At 36.6% G+C, this 20,622-nt stretch overlaps 1 protein-coding gene across 4 annotated transcripts in view; it reads right to left on the reverse strand.

Moving 5' to 3' along the window:
• Positions 1-247: 247 nt before the first annotated feature.
• The window catches only part of EPHA7 (EPH receptor A7), a 189,911-nt gene continuing 169,536 nt past the window's right edge, over positions 248-20,622 (reverse strand). For 2 of the 4 annotated variants that reach the window (XM_063443577.1, XM_063443576.1), the window contains exons 13-18: positions 19,072-19,323; positions 18,645-18,854; positions 17,658-17,807; positions 7,096-7,289; positions 4,526-4,681; positions 248-2,363 (exon numbers count right to left, since the gene is read on the reverse strand). In XM_063443577.1, the coding sequence (XP_063299647.1) occupies positions 2,249-2,363; positions 4,526-4,681; positions 7,096-7,289; positions 17,658-17,807; positions 18,645-18,854; positions 19,072-19,323 (1,077 nt within the window). In that variant the 3' untranslated portion in view covers positions 248-2,248. The remainder of the gene's footprint in view (positions 2,364-4,525; positions 4,682-7,095; positions 7,290-17,657; positions 17,808-18,644; positions 18,855-19,071; positions 19,324-20,622) is intronic. The other 2 variants (XM_063443579.1, XM_063443578.1) reach the window with 1 other exon arrangement.

Raw genomic sequence — 20,622 nt, forward strand, 5'->3', positions numbered from 1 at the left:
TATTTCATCAGTTTTACTGTGGGATAGGAACCCTTGGTGAACAGAATGGCATTATCCTATCACATTTTATTTGTTGATGAAAGGTTATTTCTGGGTGGTTAAATAAAAAGCAAAAAATAATAAAAATAAAATAAAATAAAAACACAAATAACCCTTCAGCAGACTATGGTATAGTTTCAAAAATATATTTACAGTCTAGTACAAAGATTACAAATGGAAGTGTCTATGAAATGGAGATATTGTAAATGCATTTTACTGATATTTTTGAAAGGAAAACATTTTGTAAATGATAACCTAGCAAATCAAATAAATAAAAATGACAGGAAAAAATAACAATGTACAGAGATTTAAATGACTAGAAAGTGAAACAAGCAAACAAGAATATCCATTTTGTGTTTTCTGCAGCCATCTTTGGTCCTATATGGTAAAATACATTATGAAGCACTGAAATACCTGTTTTGTGATTCTCTGCCAGTAAAATAGAAAAATATAGTGCATTTTCAATGTATTCAGAGCTCACTACAGAGAAATGTGTGTACAAAACAAGACAGTATAAATAAAATTTACACACTTTACACTGAAAGATTTACAATATGTGGATGACCACATTTTCAAAGAAGACTAAGGGTTTTATTCACGAAACTGTTTGTTTTGATGAGTTAACAACCGACTTGCCAAATTTAGGTCAAAACGAGTTAATAAGACTCTTCTACTCAGTTGCTCTAGTGTAAATCTGGCAACTCAGATGTCAATTCACCAGACAACATTTATTAAATAAATCCCCAAATTCTGACAGATCCTTGGGATCTTCCTTTAATTAACCCGAATCTGTTTGGAAGGATATGATTCCATTTTAAGGGTCGTTCGCTGTCTAAACATATTTTACAAATATATCTCTTACTCTAAAGATATGCACAAAGGGAATATCTAGAAAGACACAATTTATTATTGCTTCCGGTAGACAGAAAAAGGCATAAAACTCTTGTCGCATTTTCATGTAGTTGTAAAAAAAAAAAAAAAATTAATAATACTACTAATCTAATTGCTATACAATGCAGTTCAGTTAATCCTGTGTGTCTTATGATGTCGAACTCTCTAACGGTAAACAAAGCAACTACCCTTTTCACCCTGATATATAGTGCGAATATAAAATCTAAAACCATACAATCAAATATGGATTGCATTAGACAAGATCTTGTACAAAATATATTTTGGCTATTTCTTTCAAATCTATTATCGTTAAAAAGAAAAAAAAAGTTTACTCTTTGTTCTCGATTGCAGGCAGTGAAAAGTTTATACAATGAATTTTTGCCAGAAAAAAAAAAAGAGTCTATTTTTTCTGTGAAACTGAATATTCACATAGGGACAGCAAGAAATATTTTACAGTACTAGTTAATGGTATCTAGTTTCGGAGACCCTGCTTTTACAGAGAATTGTGTAACTCTCATTTTTAGCAATTTTTTCTTGAAATAAGATAATGTTTCCACTGTGCATTTTATATCAAAGGTGCCATGGCCTCTAAGAGAGCCATTATTGCTTTTGTATTCAGCAAATCTTTAGAAAATATCTAAAAATAGCAGAGCAATTAACCTGCAGAATTTCCATTTGCTGATTTGCCAATGTCTATAAAGTAACTCCGTAAAATGCCTGAATACCAGCATTCAAAAAAAAAATAATAAAAAAAAAATACACGTTTAACCATGCTATTTATAGGTTCCCAGTACATGTGGAATGAAACATACTGTACCAAAAATGGGACGAGGGCCAAAAAAAAAAAAAAAAAACACATGAAAAAATAAGATTATATCATAAATCACAGCTTAAGGAAAATATTTTTGCTGCATTTACCAATAGTCTCAGGATATTTGTCCAACAAATATATTTTTTTAAATTCTTTATGTACAGTACAATTTGAAAAAGTCCATTGGGTAAAAAGGAGGTTAGAGAGCTATAGTTTTTTTTGTTTGTTTTTTTTTGTTCTTTGTCAGGTAGTACTTCGTTTTTTTTACTGCTATCTTCTTTGCCACATCAGTTTGATCCAAATTCTCTCTCCGGTATGGTTTGGTGGCACTTAGGAGTTCAAGTCTGTAGGTGCTTGAGGATCTAGTTGATTTTATTTTTATCTACTGTAGAAAGCCATAGTAAGGAGACTCAGGAATCTGAGTGTACTCTAGCAGCAGTTCATTTGTAGTGAAGGCCAGTGCTCTTGTCTCTTAGTCTTACCTCCCTTATAAGGGAGGACAGTCTATCACACTTGGATTCCGGTCCCGTGAAGATGTAACACTTGTGCTCTCATAGTCTGAATACTGCTCATTATTTTCTTCTGATGACCAGCCAATGTAATACCTAAGCTCATGACATCACTGTGGACAAAAAAAAAATCTCTTTAAATCACTACTTGTTACAGATATAGCAACCGGAACTTCAAATAAATAATACAATGATAAACTAATTATTTGCTTTGCAAAGTAATTATATTGCTCCTCATCTTGTTTTAAATACAAACTATAACTCCTGCTCTACCAAAAAGATGTTGCAAATCAACACAAAACAGCCCACAAAGCCCTAATACATTCCTCCATGCTCCAAAAATGGTTTCCACCTTGAAAAGAAACCGATTATTTTGCCGTAGCTACAATTATTTGTCCCTCAAAATTTCTGCAAATGTTTTGTTAATTACAGCCAAATACTCCTAAGGAACAGAAGTTTCAATGAACAAAGTTTATTTTGTACATGCTACATACTAACAGTCAGTGAGGGGGGAGGGGAGCTTCCTATGGGAAAGCATTGGATTGGCTGGGATCGTCAATCGCAATCATCTCAGCCCAGAGACAGCCCAGCTGCGAAAAGAACAGTGCAGCGTGGGAGAAAAGGTATGATAACTAAGGTTTTAATCCTTAGTCCAAATCAGCCTTAGTCCAAATCAGCCAAAACGCATTTCACTCGTCTGTGCGCTTCCTCAGTCAGCTGTAAACTGATCACAGCTGACTGAGGAAGCTCACAGGCGAGTGAACACATTTTTGGCTGATTTGGACTTTTATTTGGACTCTTATTTATAATTTTATACTCCAAATTTCTGATTTTAAATTTACTTTTTATTTGGAATTAATACATTTGCTTTATCCATTGAAGTCCTTGAAGCCTCTGGGAATCTTTACAGGGAAGCGTCATCCCTTCATACTGGCACATCGCTGACCACCCTCAGAGCCAGGAATTGAAGGCTCTTAACCAGGTGAGCATAATAGTAACCACCTATATATTATCTGCCTGTTTGCACATATACCACCCATTTGGTCCTGTTCTCCTTTTTATTTCCTTGTCGTTTTAGAGGTACATCTCAGAGGAAGGAGTGTGTTGCTGCCCAAAGAGCACATAGGCTTACGTATGGAGCCAATATTATATAGGCTCCAGACCATGTGAGTGGTTTCAGTTTTTTACTTTCATCACTCATTTTCCCCAAAACTATCTACACTATATGTTTTTTTATCTCTTTGTTCCCTACATTGTATGTTTCAAAGCATATTCCTGAATTTAAGAACACACTAAATTGTTGGGGTAAGTGAACCCCTCTATTGCTTTTTATATTAGTGCTCCACTAGGTGGTGTATTTTACACCACATGTCTATATGTTGTTAATTTATTGTGGAAATAAGGGTATTCCACTTTATGTGTTTGAGCTGCTTTGTATTTTAGGCACAAAATAGTACCACCTATCACCTCTGCAAAAGGTTTTTTTGTTTTTGTTTTGTTTTTACAGATTTGCAAATGATCAAAGTAATCATTCAGCATCTGCTTGGTATTCACACACATACATATACACTTTTTGATATATTTATCCTGTAAAAAGAGCCTCATCTTTTAGCCTATGTTAGCTTCAGCTTATTTAAATGTATTTTGTTATCTGTTTTCTATCTCTGTTCCTCTATCATGTGATAATACAAATATGTAACTTTCCCAGTAAAGGCAATAGGACCTCACCATTTATGTAGGTACCAGGAATAATAGTGTTTCCAGTAGAGTATTAAAAAGCACTGGACAATAGGTCATTTTATTGAAAATCGTATTCTTGTAAAAATTATAGATGAGATGCACTAAAGTGTGATACTCGAACACCTCAAGCTCCATTAAAAAAAATCTCCTTTAGTTCTTTGTTCTACAATGCTTCCATATTAAATTGTGTGTGAGGTTACTATCTATGTTCTACAGAGCAGCACAGAATCTGGGAAGATGTATCGCATATCAGTTTATCGCATAGCCCTCTCATTTTATTGCACTGCTCCCTATAAACAGATAATCACGATTGCCTTTTAGAAATGGATTGCATTGTCACAAAAGGTAATATTAATAAACATATTTGTTACACAAATAAAAAACAAACAATGAAAAAAAAAATACAAAAAGCAGAGGGATTTGCATGGTAGACTTGGAACGCATTCTGTAATCAGTAGTGTACTGATATATTTATTACACTTACTGAAGCGAGGAAAGTTATACCATTAACAATTTATATATGGCAAGGACTTACTCAATAGTCATTCTGGCAACGGCATCAAGGGAATTGTATCCTGCTGAGCTGAAATTCTCCTTGTATCGCTCCATCTTGATAGCTTCTAACCACTCTCCAATTGAACAAAATGCAGTGAAATCAAGCGTGTTCTGATCCAGAAGAGGACTAACAGGTCTAGAAAAAAATATGAAATAGCACAGAAAATGAGATTTTACTAAACATTGTTTGTATTTTCTATTAGCAAAACAATGGCTATCAGCTAAATGTTGCCATGGATGAAATATCACATGGTTTTCAAGCTATTAATCGCTTCAGTGATCAGTGACACATTTACTTCTGAATAAAATGTTTTTTTTATTATTAGTTTAGCCTTGACTGTGTTACTGGCAAGAATGAAAGGTTCTTGAACCCCATATCAAGTTATCCCAATGTAAATTAACAACCAACCAGTGCCAATTTAGCCCAGTTCTGGTCGATCTTACTAACCTAATTCACAAAAACATCAATAATATTTTAAACAAGATGTACAGTTAAACTGCCTTCTACTATGCACATATGCTCCTACTTTTCTCAAGTTTATTTTGGATGTTAGTAGATTTGTTATTTATGTGCTCATTCCCATATTCTGCATGACATTGTGGGGAAAAAAGCCTCAAATCCATTTTCCACGTTTTGTACTTTTTTTTCATTACATGATTAAAAATTTTAATTATTGATTAAAAGAAAATATGTCACATCAGAAAACACAAATATAGAAAAAATAATAAGAAACAGCTTATGCACTTCCTCATGGGTGTCAAGCTGTCTCCAGGAGTCTGAAAAGGGATCTGTTTTTTTTAAAGGGACACTCTTGGCACCAGAACCTCTACTACTTATTGTAGTGGTTCTGGGGAAAGGATTCCCTGTAGTCTCATCAGCATAAATACTGCATATTCAGAGAAAAGGCAGTGTTTTCAATGCTGCCTAATCCCACTGCTTGTGGTTATCACTCGGACAGCCACTAAAGAGACTTCCTGCATGAGATCCTACAAAGATTTTACAACAAATATTCAGTGTTTCCATACATTACATGGAGATGCTGAATGCTCGGGATAACAGGAACAAAGAGGTGACATGGAATCCAGAACTGTCCTGTACCTGCTCCTTCTAAGCAGGTATAGTTCCTTCTGAGTTTGCTCCTTATTCCAGGCAGGTAGTGACACTTCTGAGGTGGCTTGAACATCTATATAGCTAGTATAACACTCTAGCTTTAGGAATAAATGTTTTACTTTAAAGGGTTGCTCCAAGCACCATGACTACTTCACTGATTTAAAAAGTCATGGTACCTGGAGTCTATATGTGCAGCGTTTCATTTTGAAACCGTGCTCATTCAGAGATTAACCACTCCACCTCCAGCAGTGTCATTAGTCAGTCCAGAATAAAGTTGTCAATTCTGTGCATATATGGCATCTGATGCCAGCAAACACAGCTTATGCTATACAAGCAATAGCGGGACAGCCCCCCTCCATGTCTCCGCTGTCCCCCCTAGTCCGTCCTCCTGCCATCCCTTCTACTCCAGTGAGGAGGAATAACGTCAGGCAAGGAGCACCAGGCTGTAGGGAGAACTTATCTTTAGCATATCTTTAAAAAATAAAAATAATTGGGGGGTGGCAGACCACCTCAGAATAGGTTAATTTACCCAAAACCAGTGTTTGATGAAAACACTAGATTTCAGTTGGAATAACCTTGTGGAAGATCAAGCAGACACCAGCTGTGAATAGTCAGAGTGCCAAACACAGAATACACCCTTGATTATGTCATTAGGTCTCCTACTGAGCTCTCCTTTTCTCTTTTACAGCCATTGGCATCCCAGTAAGAGGGTTTTTTAGCAAGGAGATACAATGTGTAATTGAAAGAGGATTTAAGTCATCTCAATAAAAAGACGCGTTAATAATATTAATTTGCACTCTGTTTCCCTTACACATTATAAAACTCAGAATAAAATGGTTCTCCTGGGATTGGAGTTCCAGAGTAATGGTGATTAACGTTTGTATCTGCGGCTTCTTCTCGCTTCCCACCATCGAAGGGGGAGTGGATCTCTTCTTCTCCTGTAAGAATCCAAGCATCAAAGCCAGCAGTCAACATTGATTCTTGATCACCAGTAAAATACATTTTTACATTTTCTTGTTTATTTCACCATCAATAGGGGGTCTGGCAATGTTTCAAACGAATATGTCTTTGATAAATATCTTTCCGATCATAATATTGCTGGTTCCACTACTGATGGTGAAATAAAATTGTAATATTTATTTGAGTGGTGTGTGCTGAATCAATTTATATTTTCTATATATTTCTGGACCTGAAACAAGACCCAAATCTTTAGTGCCCATGTCAGCGCACAAAAAAGACTATTTCTTTATTCATGTGCATTATTCTTCAGAATGTTTCACCAAACCAATGCAAACATAGAGGCATAAGCCTAGTGGTACTTACCTGCAAAATACACCCGCACCATTTTACTTTAAAATTGCAAATTGATTTTTAAATAAACACCACACGAAAAAGGAAATCGACTATTTATAAACATGAGGAGTATGCAAATTACTTACCTATTGCAAGTCCCCATGGGAGTTTTCAGGCTGGTAGGGTTCCGTATCATTTTGTCTAGAATGCCGACAATTTGTTCAAATTTAGGCCTTTCTCCACGTTCCTTTTGCCAGCAGTCTAGCATCAGCTGATGAAGGCCAGCTGGACAATCCATTGGTGCCGGCAAACGATAACCCTCCTCAATGGCTTTTATAACCTAAAAATATTAAGTAAAATTCTAAATATAATTGAAAAATTATATAAATGAAAACAGCACACATCACAGGGCAAGAACATGCTATTAAATTATGGTTGGATAGAATTCCTTTTCTACATGCTTTCTGCTTTTCCTCACGTCTCTAGATCACATTGTCGGAGGTAAACAGGAATTGCAAGCCCTGTTCTCATTTCTAATTCCTGACCTAAAATTTGTCTTCTATCTCTAGGCTAAGAATAACTATTATGAAATATGCTAAGTTATTAGCCAGCTGCTAAAGATCCCCAAGGTATTAATGTAAACCTTGATGTCAAACTAGTTTAAATACAGGAATCAAATATAGCAGTACTGACACAGAAAGTGTCAACCCCACAGGTTATTTGTCGAGCACTCAATTAACACACATTTCTGATGGATACAAAAATCAATAATACAACAGTTTTCTCCCTTCCCTGTCACTGAATCTAATACACACGTCAACAAAACTCAGGCCAGTTAAGAGCGATGATTGGTGAGTATCACCTTTATTTACTAGTGTTTTACCATGCAATGCTTTTAACTATGCAAAATTCGCATTTATGTCGGGCTTCCTATTTATGCAAATACTATTAAGTATTAAATAAGGGGTGTCCAAAATATAGATCCCCAGATATTTTAAAACTACAGCTTCCATGATGCTTTGTTATTCTAAAGCATCCTTAAGACATGCAAAGCATCATGGGAGTTGCAGTTCTACATCTGGGGATCTACCTTTTGGGCACCCCTGTATTAAGTACCGTGTAAGATATAAAAAACACATTGCTGTACATTTTATTAGTAGAATTCTTATCATCAAATTGGTGAAATTGTTATCTCCATGGGTTGAAGTGCAGTTTTTAAACTGCATAGACAATATTCACTTGGATGCAAAATTACTGATCATGCACATAAATCTGCCACACAATATTGTGGGAGGATGAGAACAGACAGAGATATCTCAACCAAATAATAAGAATTTGCTGCAGAAGAGGGCATATATGTGAATTTTCTAGTATTTTTTTTTATGTAATACCACTATACAAAAGTAATAAATCCAAAAGTTTACAGGGGTTTTCATTAAACTTGTAGCAGATTTAAATTTGAATTTAACATTTTAAGTCAAAACATTTAATTGGGAAAAAAAATATCTAAATCAACAATAGTCACATCTTGGATATTTGAGCCTAATTTTTGCCATGCAGATTTAAATTCTCTACAAGTCTGAGCTTAGTGATTAACCTTGATAGTGTCCCTTTGATCTTACCTCACCTAACTACAAATCTGCCACCTACTAACCTTATGTATGCATAAGATTGAAATAGGCACTTCCTGTGTAACATTATGTATGCATAAGATTGAAATAGGCACTTCCTGTGTAACATTATGTATGCATAAGATTGCAATAGGCACTTCCTGTGTAACCTTATGCATGCATAAGATTGAAATAGGCACTTCCTTTGTAACCTTATGCATGCATAAGATTGCAATAGGCACTTCCTGTGTAACCTTATGCATGCATAAGATTGCAATAGGCACTTCCTGTGTAACCTTATGCATGCATAAGATTGCAATAGGCACTTCCTGTGTAACATTATGTATGCATAAGATTGGAATAGGCACTTCCTGTGTAACATTATGTATGCATAAGATTGGAATAGGCACTTCCTGTGTACGCCCTACAGTTCTTAAAGGAACACTAGATCCACTGTCATTCAGATGACCACTAGAGTTGCTTCCTAGTCCAGTGCTGAACAGTGTCCAGCACTGGCGTTCAGCATCTCTATGCTGAATGTTCCCCATAGAGATGCACTGATTCAATGCATATCTATAAGGAGATGCTAACTTGCGCAACACAGCGTTTTGCTGCACATGCGCAACAGCATCATAAAGCTTTCCTATGGGAAAGCATTGGACTGGCTGAGATCATCAACACTGATGATCTCAGCCATGGAGGCGAGGCCAGCCATGGTGAGACCGGCGTGGTAGAAAAGGTGAGTAAAATCACCTTTTTACTAAGATCGGAGGGGAGCCAGCAACCTAAACAGCCATTTCAGGACTGTTGTGTCAGGAATACATGTTTGAATACACTATGGTGCTCCTTTAATTAAATGTTTTCAAATGAATATTCCATACCACATGAATGATTCATATGTAAGATGCAAACACATGATAATGTGACAACCCTCAGTGGTTAATTACTAAAGTGAAAATCCCTGGGAATTCACAGTCAATTTAACATTTTAGACCAACATAGGTCAATTGGAAGCATAGATAACTTGGTCATTTTTACCAATTCAACTGTTTTGCACCCGTTCAGACCACCTCACCAGTAAGTGGCTTGAGAAAGACTCTGTCTCTAAGCCGAAAAGTTGTTCTGCGCCTATTACGGGCTGGTAATAAGTGGCAAGACATTCTTTAATCTTTGCAATTGAATGTATGGGTTATGTGGCCTCCCTAGTCTGAGAAGCATCACTGGTTTATTCGCCTGCTTTAGTGTGTGCAGTTACTGTTGTTAGAAATTGCACCTCACTAAGCGTCCTTAGGCGATATGATACATATGCTACTACCACAGATCCTCATAGATTGTAAACTCACTTGAGCAGGGCCTTCTTCACCGAAAATATGGCCTTTCTATAATTGTAATGTGCTGTGTAATATGCTGGTGCTATATAAATGCTAATAATAATAACCATGTCTAAATATAACTAAGTATTTTTTTTTTACAAGATAATCTATTATTCACATTCAAAAAGTTCACAATGAGCAGGTATACTTTATAAATAAGAATCAGGATTAGGGATCGTTCCTGTTATCTGCCTTCCCCTCATAGCTCGGCAATCATCAGAAATCCTCCTTCCTCGAGTTCATTGTATTTAAAAAGGCTGCTTGGCGAGGTTCTGCAAAGTAAGTAAAGTTAAGGTCACACTCAGCTTATAGTTAGGGGCTTCACTGCAGCACTGCGAAATGGGATATTTACAGTAAAGGTGAGGGTTAAAATTAGGGTTAAGAACTAATTTAGCCATTCTCAATTCTTATGATAACCCTCAAATTAAGTTTAAAATTAGCCCTGGACATAATTGTACTTTTTTCCCCCCTAGATGCCAGTAATCTGTAAATAAAAAATTTCTTCCTAATCTAACCATAATTTTAATCCTCACCTTTAAACCTAGATATCCAATGCCCCAGTACTGCAGAGAAGCCTCTAATTGTAAGTGGAGTGTGACAGTAACTTTACTTACCTTGCAGGACCTCGCCGAGCAGCTTTTTCAGACACAGGTGACTAGAGGGACAAGGCATTCTGATGATTGCCGAGCTGTGAGGGGAAGAGTAGAGGACAGTTCATAAAAAAGATCGAAGTTTAGAAATATCATCTATAAAAACTGTATTTATAAAACTGTTAGTGGTTTTTACTTTTATATTTAACAATAATTATAGTTGGTGTTTCAGTTCTTCTTATCACCTTTTAGACACAATTAAAGGGATTCTCTTTTAGAATCTCAGAGTGCCCCACTCCCTCCCACCCACCATTCCACGTCGCTGAAGGGGTTAAAACCCCTTTACACACTTACCTGAATCCAGCGCCCATGCTCCTCCCCCGCTGACGGAGAAGACCTAATGCGCAATCGCGCCAATGGCCTTACACGCGCATTAGACCTCCCCATAGGAAAGCATTATTCAATGATTTCCTATGGGGATTGCGGCTACACTGGAGGTCCTCATGCAAAGCGTGAGGACGTCCACCGTCGTTTAGACGACCAAGAGTCGTCTAAGAAGTCGAAGTCCCTCTAGTGGCTGTCTGGTAGAGGAGAGGACTTAACCCTGCAAAGTAATTATTGCAGTTTATAAAAACTGCAATAATTACATGCTCAGGGTTAAGGGTGATGATGGGAGTTGGCAATGAGCTGAAGTGGTCTAGGTGCCTACAGTGTCCCTTTTTTGATTGTTTTTACTGCTTTAAGTGAAAATTAGGGAGCTGTCAATCTTCTGTAAACAATTTAATTAATACACATATGTTAAGGATCAATGGATAATTATTGAATACTTGGGACCTAACGTGGTTGATTGTAGTGCAGAGATGTAAATATAGACTTTAAACAGATACATAATAACAGTTGTTAAAAGATACTATGGCAAAATGAGTGATGGATAAAGCATTGCCCACGTCTTTAAATGCTAAAAAAAAAAATAATGTTTTTGGTATATTCACTAAGCTGTGAATTGTAAATTCACAAGAGCGTTGCATTTAAAAAAAAAAATGGAATATGAAAAACTTCAGCATAGCTTAAAATGTACGGTTCTATTTTTCTCAGTGATCCATAATTGTCAGTTTAGTAAACAAACCACTTGGAAATTGAGGGAGATTGACACACAATGAAATTTATATTTTCTTATATTGCATCGACTACGCGTTCTTATATGGTTAAGCTCAAAAACGTGAATAGAAAGGCATTGAAAGAATCAATATCAATGCTTGTAAAAGGTTAAAATGATGCTATAAGGGAATTCATGTCACTGACATTGTGTTACTAAGCACTTGTAATAATACCAGTGAAGTATTCAGGCTCCTGAATATCTTGCAGTGAACAATTGTTTAGTATTGACATGACAGAAGCCTGGGACACAAAAGCCACTTTCTGCTCGTCCATGGGGAATCAGGTGTAACTAGTGAACTGAAATTAAATCTTCTTCTTCTTCTTATTGTTATTATCATTATATTTATATAGTGCCAACAAATTCCTTAATGCTTTACAATCACTTTATCAATTCAGGAAAATACTAATTATTCTTGATTAAATAAAATAAACGTTGGATTCATAAAACCCCAAATGAAAATCTTGATATAAAAATGAATGCTAGAAAATAAAACATTTTGTAATATGTAAAAGATATAAAAGGTAATATCTTTTTTATATTAACACGGAGGCAGGTGCAATTTTAACTTGAACGTTAGCTAGCAATTTTATTAAATTATAACTGCGTAATGTAGTTATAACGGAACTCGCTGATTTTTTTTTTGTCACCAACTCAACCTGAAATTAATACTCTCATTTACCAAAATTACTATTAGATATCAAGAGGGCCTATTTTCCAAAGTAATGTCTGTGTTTTATTGGCATATGCATCACTCTGTGGTGCTGCTGCATGCATTTGCAGAGTGAATTAAAAATGTCAAAATCTCTATCATCAGTCTAGAAATATGCCACGTCATTTCTGAAACTTGCAGATATTTTGGACTACACCTCCCATAACGTTAAGGCAGGTTTTAGTGACACTGAAAGAGCTGTCAATCATTTGTTGGCAACAATGTGGTTATGTATAATATATTCTATTACTAATAATATAATAATCGTATTACTATATATTCTTCAAACCCCCAAATAGATCCTGCATGTCACATAACCTACTTTGAGAATGAAGGAATTCAATATTTCTTTAATATGGTAAAAACTTTTCCAAGTAGAGAAAAGTTGCTATAATATATATTCTGTTTTTTGCTCTTTAAAGACTCGAAATCAAGAATAATATCTATTGATGTACGACATATTCCTTATTGTAATATTACGTGAGGTTATGTTTTAATAACTTTGCATATCTTTTGGTGGCCGTGCCAGTGCACATCATGTAGAGCATGTCAATCAGTCAATTAAGCCTGATGTGCTCTTTCGTGGGCAGAAATACCATGCAATGGCTTTGCTCTGTTAAATGCATGTTTATTAAAAGCAAAGATCCGGGTAACTCAGTGGTTAATTCTCTTTCGTGGGCAGAAATACCATGTTAAATGCATGTTTATTAAAAGCAAAGATCTGAGCACTCAGTGGTTAATTAAATGCAGGTTTTATTGGATATGGTCAGGCAATAAAGCCTGCTTTCGATTAACCATTGAGTGCCTGGATCGTTGCTATTTTTTACTCTGGGTTGGAGGTTTGACCCCTTTTTCTGTGAGGCAGCTTGGGAAAATTCAGAAAAAAAATAAGTATGCAGCCCAAAAACTTTGCTTTGTTCATCAAACTTTGTTAATCGAATGCATGCCCTTTGACTGTGCTGTAAATTTTTGGTGACTGGGGCTGCAAGATAAAAATGTGGGCACTGTTGTCCAAAATCAGGACTGTCAAGCCAAATCCAGGTCTATTGAGAAGCATAATAATGGACATCAGGGCCGTCTTTAATATTGATTGGACCCTGGGCAAGCATCTGCTTGGGCCCCCTGGGCATGCAATCACTCCCTCCACCCCAACCTAGAGGCAAAACTAATGTAGAGAGTGCCTTGGTGCAAAACAAAATTCAGGCCTGCCCTGTAGCACAAGAGTAAAGAAAAGATAGATCCCCATCTGTCATAGAACTCCTGCGATGCTATGCCAGCTGGGGATCTACCATCCTTGCAGGGTTGTATTTTTGAGCAGTGTTTGTGCAATTGAATGTCAGCATGTTATTGTATAGAGTGCATGTGTGCATGTAGGGGTGTATTTGTATGTACTGTTGCCATTGGAATGCAGTGGTGTACTTGTGTGTAGTGTTTTCGTTTGAATGCAGGGATGTGTGATTGTCTGTAGTGTTGGCTTTTAAATGCAGGTGTACTTTTGTGTGTAGAGTTGGTGTTTGTATATAATTTTAGCATTTTAATACAGGAATGTGTTTGCATGTAATGCTTGTATTTGCATGCAGGGGGGTGTTTGGATGTAGTGTTGTGTTTTAAATGCATATGTACATTTGTGTGTAGTATTGGTGTTTCAGCAAACTGGTGTGCTTGTATGTAATGTTTGTGTTTGCAGGGGTCTGTTTGCATGTTGTGTGATTTCTATAACACATATACATATGCACATTAACACGCAGAAACACACATAAACACACTGACACATGCTCACACCTTGACACATACTGGCACATACATACACACACACTCATATACACACCCTTTGACAAACAGATACAAGCACTTTGATACACACACACACTGGCACATCCACACACAGAGACACACACACACACACTGACACAGGTATGTACACACACACTCAGATACACACATACATAAAGGTATAAATGCAGGGGTGTTTATGTATACAGTGCTAGAGATGGAATATAGGAGTGTATTTGTGTTGGCATTAAAATGCTGGGATGCATGCATTACCACACACTCAGATGCACACTTACACACACCGACACATACACACACACACACACACACACACAGGTACACATACGCACTGACACACAAGTACACATACACAGGTATACATACACACAGAAACACTGACACACAGACAAACACAGCCAGATACACACACAGCCAGATACACACACTGACACAAACACAGCCAGATACACACACACACACACACATACGTGTACATTTACATATTTTAATCTCTGCCTTCTAGCAGCTCTTGGACAGCAACTCCCAGCAACCTTGGCCAATATAATGTCTCAACTCTGTTCTTACATACCCTGGTCCAGAATTTGGCAAAAGTGACATTTGGAAATGGTGTACAGCCTTTGATAACACTTGATGCAATAATATGTTAAAATACATACTTTTTACATTTATATTTAATAGGGAACTGCAAGGTTCTTCTAGGATTTTTAACATGTACTTATTCCCTGTGTGTTACATTACAAACACCAACACTTGAATAAAAGTGATATCAGAAATAAGCAAAACAAAAAACAAACAATATTTAGCCACCCTCCTGTCTCCTTACCTTTTGGGTACAGAGGGGTGGCTTCCCTGGGGTCCAGTGTGAGCTTGCTGGCCAAGGCTGATGGGAGTCTGCCATCAGCTTTCTCAGTCCCTCTCCCCCACAATGCCTCCATGTGGTGTGTGCCTCCTCCCCAGCGGCACTGAGGAGGAGGCGATCTGACCTCCCTTCCTCCCAGTATGCCACGGGGAAGAAAAGGGATCACAGGGCAGTGTGTGAGATGGGGGCTAGCAGTGAGTATGTATTCAGCCAACCCCCATATTACAGGGGCCAGGTCCAGAGCAGTATTAAAGGGCCGGGGCCCCTGATTACCTCAGGTGCTGCAGGGGGCCCATGGGGCAGCTGCCTTAGGGCCCCCAGGAGTAACTGGGCCCAGGGCAGCTGCCCCTTTTGCCCCTCCTTAAAAACGGCCCTGATGGACATGAGCAGGTATCTCTGCTATTCCCTAGTCTCTGATTTTAGCAAAATTAGTACTATGATATGGAAATATTGTACAAATCAGCCATTGTCACAGCTTGGCTATTCTTGTCTCTATTTTGTCATTTTAGGATTTGATTGTGAACATTTGGAGGCTAGTTAATAACCCTGATTGTCTCGTTTTTACTGACCACAATCTTGATGCTAATTGACTGTTCCTTATCATTCCGTTATTAGACATGAGCTTGGAAAATCATTCAAAAGTCAATCAACAGCACTATCAGGGCAATTTCAAGTTTTTTAAAATTTCATTCTATTCTTCAGCAGTAAGTGAATAGTTCAAGCACAGCTTAAAGCAGCCAACTGACCTTTCCTTCAAAAATCAGTTGAAAAAAATCGAGTTTGGACTGTGCAATTTTATCTACTACCACAGAGCGTTCTCTAATGATAACAAAACCACTGTGCTATATTCACAAACTATGCGATAGATCTAAAATCGCAAAGAATCATAAATTGTGACCTTTTCCAAAGATCCATTTAAAAACAAGATTCCATCAGGATTCAAATCCTAACTAGGCGACAAATAATATTGTGAGCGTTTATGCCTTTTTTGGGTTGTAAAATCTTTTTTTTTTTTTTTTTTTACAGTTACTGTCAAATGTTTTTAAACACTAGATTAATAGTAATATGACCACAACATGACCACATAATTATTTTGAGCAGGAATTTGCATATTGAAGACATATCTTAAGTTTGTGATTTACTCTGCTCCAAAACACAGGTTTGATATTAGATTGGAGACATTTTGTCAAAGAAAGAAATATCAGACAAAGAAGAGGAAGAATAAGATAAAAAAAAAACACCCTGAAAGTCAAGCTGTCAATTGTAAGGGAGCTCCCGATAAGATATGCTTAGAATTAAACTTTTAAAAGGCTGCAAGCAGCTGGCTTGTGAATTGACTGATTCAATTGAGTCAATTCACAGCTTATGTCCAGCATGAGGATATAAACAGATGAGAACCTACTTACTCCGCGAATTGAAAAAAAAATGCTAAAAAGCACGGTACACTTGCACGTCTGAATGTTAAGCAGTTGTAGCCTTACAGTCATTGTGTATTCTTGCCAGATAAGTTTTTGTTTTCTGGAAGCTTTACGAAGGTGTCAAAGAAATAAAACTTTACTGAGTATCTGGGGAATGTAAATATTCCTCTTTTTTCCAGCCCCAAGGATTTGTTTGCACATATTTTGACAGTCCATGAAATCTTTGACACTGAGCCCTGTCAGATGTTAACATCTTTGCACTCTGCAAATACAGCTTGGCTCCTAAACTTCTCCATGTCACTCTCAGACTTTGTGAGTTATAGCTAAATAAACAGTTACTTTCAAATTGACTAATTCCTTCACATGTATCTTTTTCTATATGTGTTGAGTAATGTATTGCTTATTTTCATTAGTTCCTAAAAAATAGGGTTTCTGTACCAAAAACAATCACTGGTGACATCAAACTATGTCAATATAACGCCTCTTTCATCTGCACTACTAAAGTCTGTTCCTCATGTGGATGTTAAAGGAACACTATAGTCACCTAAATTACTTTAGCTAAATAAAGCAGTTTTAGTGTATAGATCATTCCCCTGCAATTTCACTGCTCAATTCACTGTCATTTAGGAGTTAAATCACTTTGTTTCTGTTTATGTAGCCCTAGCCACACCTCCCCTGGCTATGATTGACAGAGCCTGCATGGAAAAAACTGGTTTCACTTTCAAACAGATGTAATTTACCTTAAATAATTGTATCTCAATCTCTAAATTGAACTTTAATCACATACAGGAGGCTATTGCAGGGTCTAGCAAGCTATTAACATAGCAGGGGATTAGAAAATCTTAATTAAACAGAACTTGCAATAAAGAAAGCCTAAATAGGGCTCTCTTTACAGGAAGTGTTTATGGAAGGCTGTGCAAGTCACATGCAGGGAGGTGTGACTAGGGTTCATAAACAAATGGATTTAACTCCTAAATGGCAGAGGATTGAGCAGTGAGGCTGCAGGGGCATGTTCTATACACCAAAACTGCTTCATTAAGCTAAAGTTGTTCAGGTGACTATAGTGTCCCTTTAAGTTACTATAAAACCGTACAGGTCTGTCTTTATGCTCTATGTGATTCTTAATCTGGTTTTACCTATAACTATCCTCTCTATTTATCCGTTCATCCATATGTAGGTATTTAATATTTACTTACGTCCTGGTTTGACATATCCCAGTAAGGTCTCTCTCCGTAGGACATTACTTCCCACATTACAATTCCATAACTCCAAACATCACTGGAAGATGTGAATTTGCGATATTGAATAGCTTCAGGAGCTGTCCATCTTACTGGAATCTTTCCACCCTAACAAAAAAATCAGTTTGGGTTAGGAGGCAAATTTTGCATGGTGTAATTCTGTACTTAAAAGAAAAGTCTAGGTTAAAAAATGCATTGTATTTTATTACAGTATATGAATAAGGAATTTAAAACATTGTTTTTCCATAGTAGACTTTCTTCAATTCTACATACCGATTTTGCAATAGCTTCAACTGTGATATCTGCAGCTAAGTTGATCTTACTCTTTGCTGCTCAGTACAAAGGTTTTTGTTAATGTTAGGCAATGCCCAATAAAATGTCTCTATCAAAGAGTTCTTCACAGCACAGGCATCCTATCTTATCAAACGTGTTCACAGTGTGCTGATGACAAACACTAAATTTGGCCAAATTCTGAATAGTCAGCCTGGAACTGGAGTTAGCAGAGTTCCACCGTAGCAAATAAATTACCTTTGTATTGGCAATGTTTAATTTAAAAACAAACAAACAAAAAAAAAAACATACATACAATACAGAGTCCTTACATCATAATTAATGTATCAAGCAGAAGTGGTTATGGTGCTTAGAATATCTCTGTAAAGCGTTCACAAAATATATTCTATATTCTATACTTTGTACACTAATATACAACTGATTATGTCCAGTTTTTTACGCAACACAAATTATTTTAACATTTATATGCCATTTTTTGTGACACTTGGTAAAGTACAAGTCTCTCTTGAATGCCAATTCTTTATACTATAACGCCAATGACAATGCACCCATGACTAGCACAGTTGCATTTCTTCTACATAATATAGGTCCATAATATGTATCATATATTAAACATAAAATACACATTTTTGACAAAACATGTAGAGTACTTACTGTTGTCGTATAGACTGCATCTGCGTCGTCTTCTATAACTCTAGACAGACCAAAGTCAGATACTTTGCACACAAGATTACTGTTGACAAGAATATTCCTTGCTGCGAGATCCCTGTGTACATATCCCATATCAGCCAAATATCTCATTCCTGCTGCAATTCCTCTTAGCATTCCCACCAACTGGATGACTGTAAATTGTCCATCATGTTTCTAAAGGAAGAAGGGGTGAGTAAAACGCGTTAGAACTAAAGTCTGCTCAACATTTACCAACCATGCATTGTAGTGAGCATCAATGATCCCAATGTATTCAGAAAAATAGGTGTAGTTTCAACAGAGTGGGATGGGTTCATCAATGCTTTTGAGCTGTTGTCTGCATATGACTATATGAAGAACTATGAAAAATATGTCATGATTTGGAGTAAGTTACCTGCGCATTAGTCCCCGGAGTGTTTAGTGTTTGGACTTTTACAATTGGCATTGTCTGAGTAGATCCTGAACGTTTAGATTTTGGAGGTGATGTAAACCATTCCAAACAATTCTGAAGCAGAAGATGATTACAGCTTAGTGGACCTTGCATTTTATTATTAAGGTATCTAAACAATGTGTCAAATGGAAAACCAGGTGGATGGTGAATTTTCCTGGTACTTGCCTGGATTTTGTTCTTTACTTGCAATGTCAGCTTTAAGACGCAAAGGAAGATCATCATGAACAATAATGTAACATTCAACAAGTAATAATACTTAAGTGCCAGTGTGATTATCCACTCATCAAATTAACAAAACATTATTAAAATGTGAGGTCATGACAACCTTTACAAGATAACTTATAGTACAAGAAAAACATGTAAATGATGATATATATATAAAACTGAAGTCATAATTTCTATTCTACATTTGGGTCATGGAATGTATATCACCATGCATAGAGATAGTAATATCGCGTTAGCTACGAATTAGACGTATTGGACATTTTGCCTATTGGTGTATGTATGTTTCATGAAGATGGTTGACTCCAACATTACTACTGTAATTTAGTAATACACTGCAAGTTATATATAAAAAGTATCAAGTTCTGAAAAGTGGTACAAACTTGGAAAAAATGGCAGCAGCATTAAAGGGACACTCCACTGCCAAAATACAAATCACTGTTTTGTGGTATGCATAATTGTCATACCCCAAATAACAATTATGCATTTCTTTCATTTTGGTTATATCTAAAAAGCCCTTGCAAAACTTGCATTTCTCTTGTCTGCAGCTTTTACAATCCCTCCCCTACTAACCCTGCCCAAAGTGTCTGTGGCTGTCCAATAAAAGACTTCCCAATGCAGCTCAGTGAGAAGTCTTTACAAGCCAGGGGCTCTGAGCAATTGCTGCCTCTTGAGTTTAGCTCCACTGAGCTAACAAACAAGGAAGTAACAGGACCTGTTGTCTAATTGAAAGCCAGGGGGTCGTAACTAGGTTAATTGATAAAAGTGAAAATGAAAAAAAAAGAGGACACACTCTTCACACATAAAGCTTTTCAGCAAGTTAAAGAACTTTAGGGGTCTGGCATGTACCTTTAATGCAATGTGCCTTAATTGATGTTAACTGCCACGATAACATGATATGATAACATGATAACCATGATAACTGCCCCACTTTTACTTTAACTGTCTTTGCAAGACACAGCACTTTTTACACACATCCCTCATTGTTTCTACGAAAGAAACTCTTCATGTCAGCATATACCCTTTTAAATAGAAACAAATACTAGAAACATTTTCAAAAACAGTTCTAAGAACACGGTGCACTAAATAACTGTAAATTGTGCTGATTTAGTAAGGACTCAAAAGAAATATGTCAACTATAATAATATGACTGCATTACAGCCGACTTTCCAGCAGGACTAAAACAAATAACTAAGGAATAAAGGCACCTTGGATAGGAAATGAAATTAAGATAAACAAGACTGCACTTTTTAGATAGGGAATGGTCAGAAT

The sequence above is a fragment of the Pelobates fuscus genome, chromosome 2 (assembly GCF_036172605.1).
Source record: "Pelobates fuscus isolate aPelFus1 chromosome 2, aPelFus1.pri, whole genome shotgun sequence".
NCBI lineage: Eukaryota > Metazoa > Chordata > Amphibia > Anura > Pelobatidae > Pelobates > Pelobates fuscus.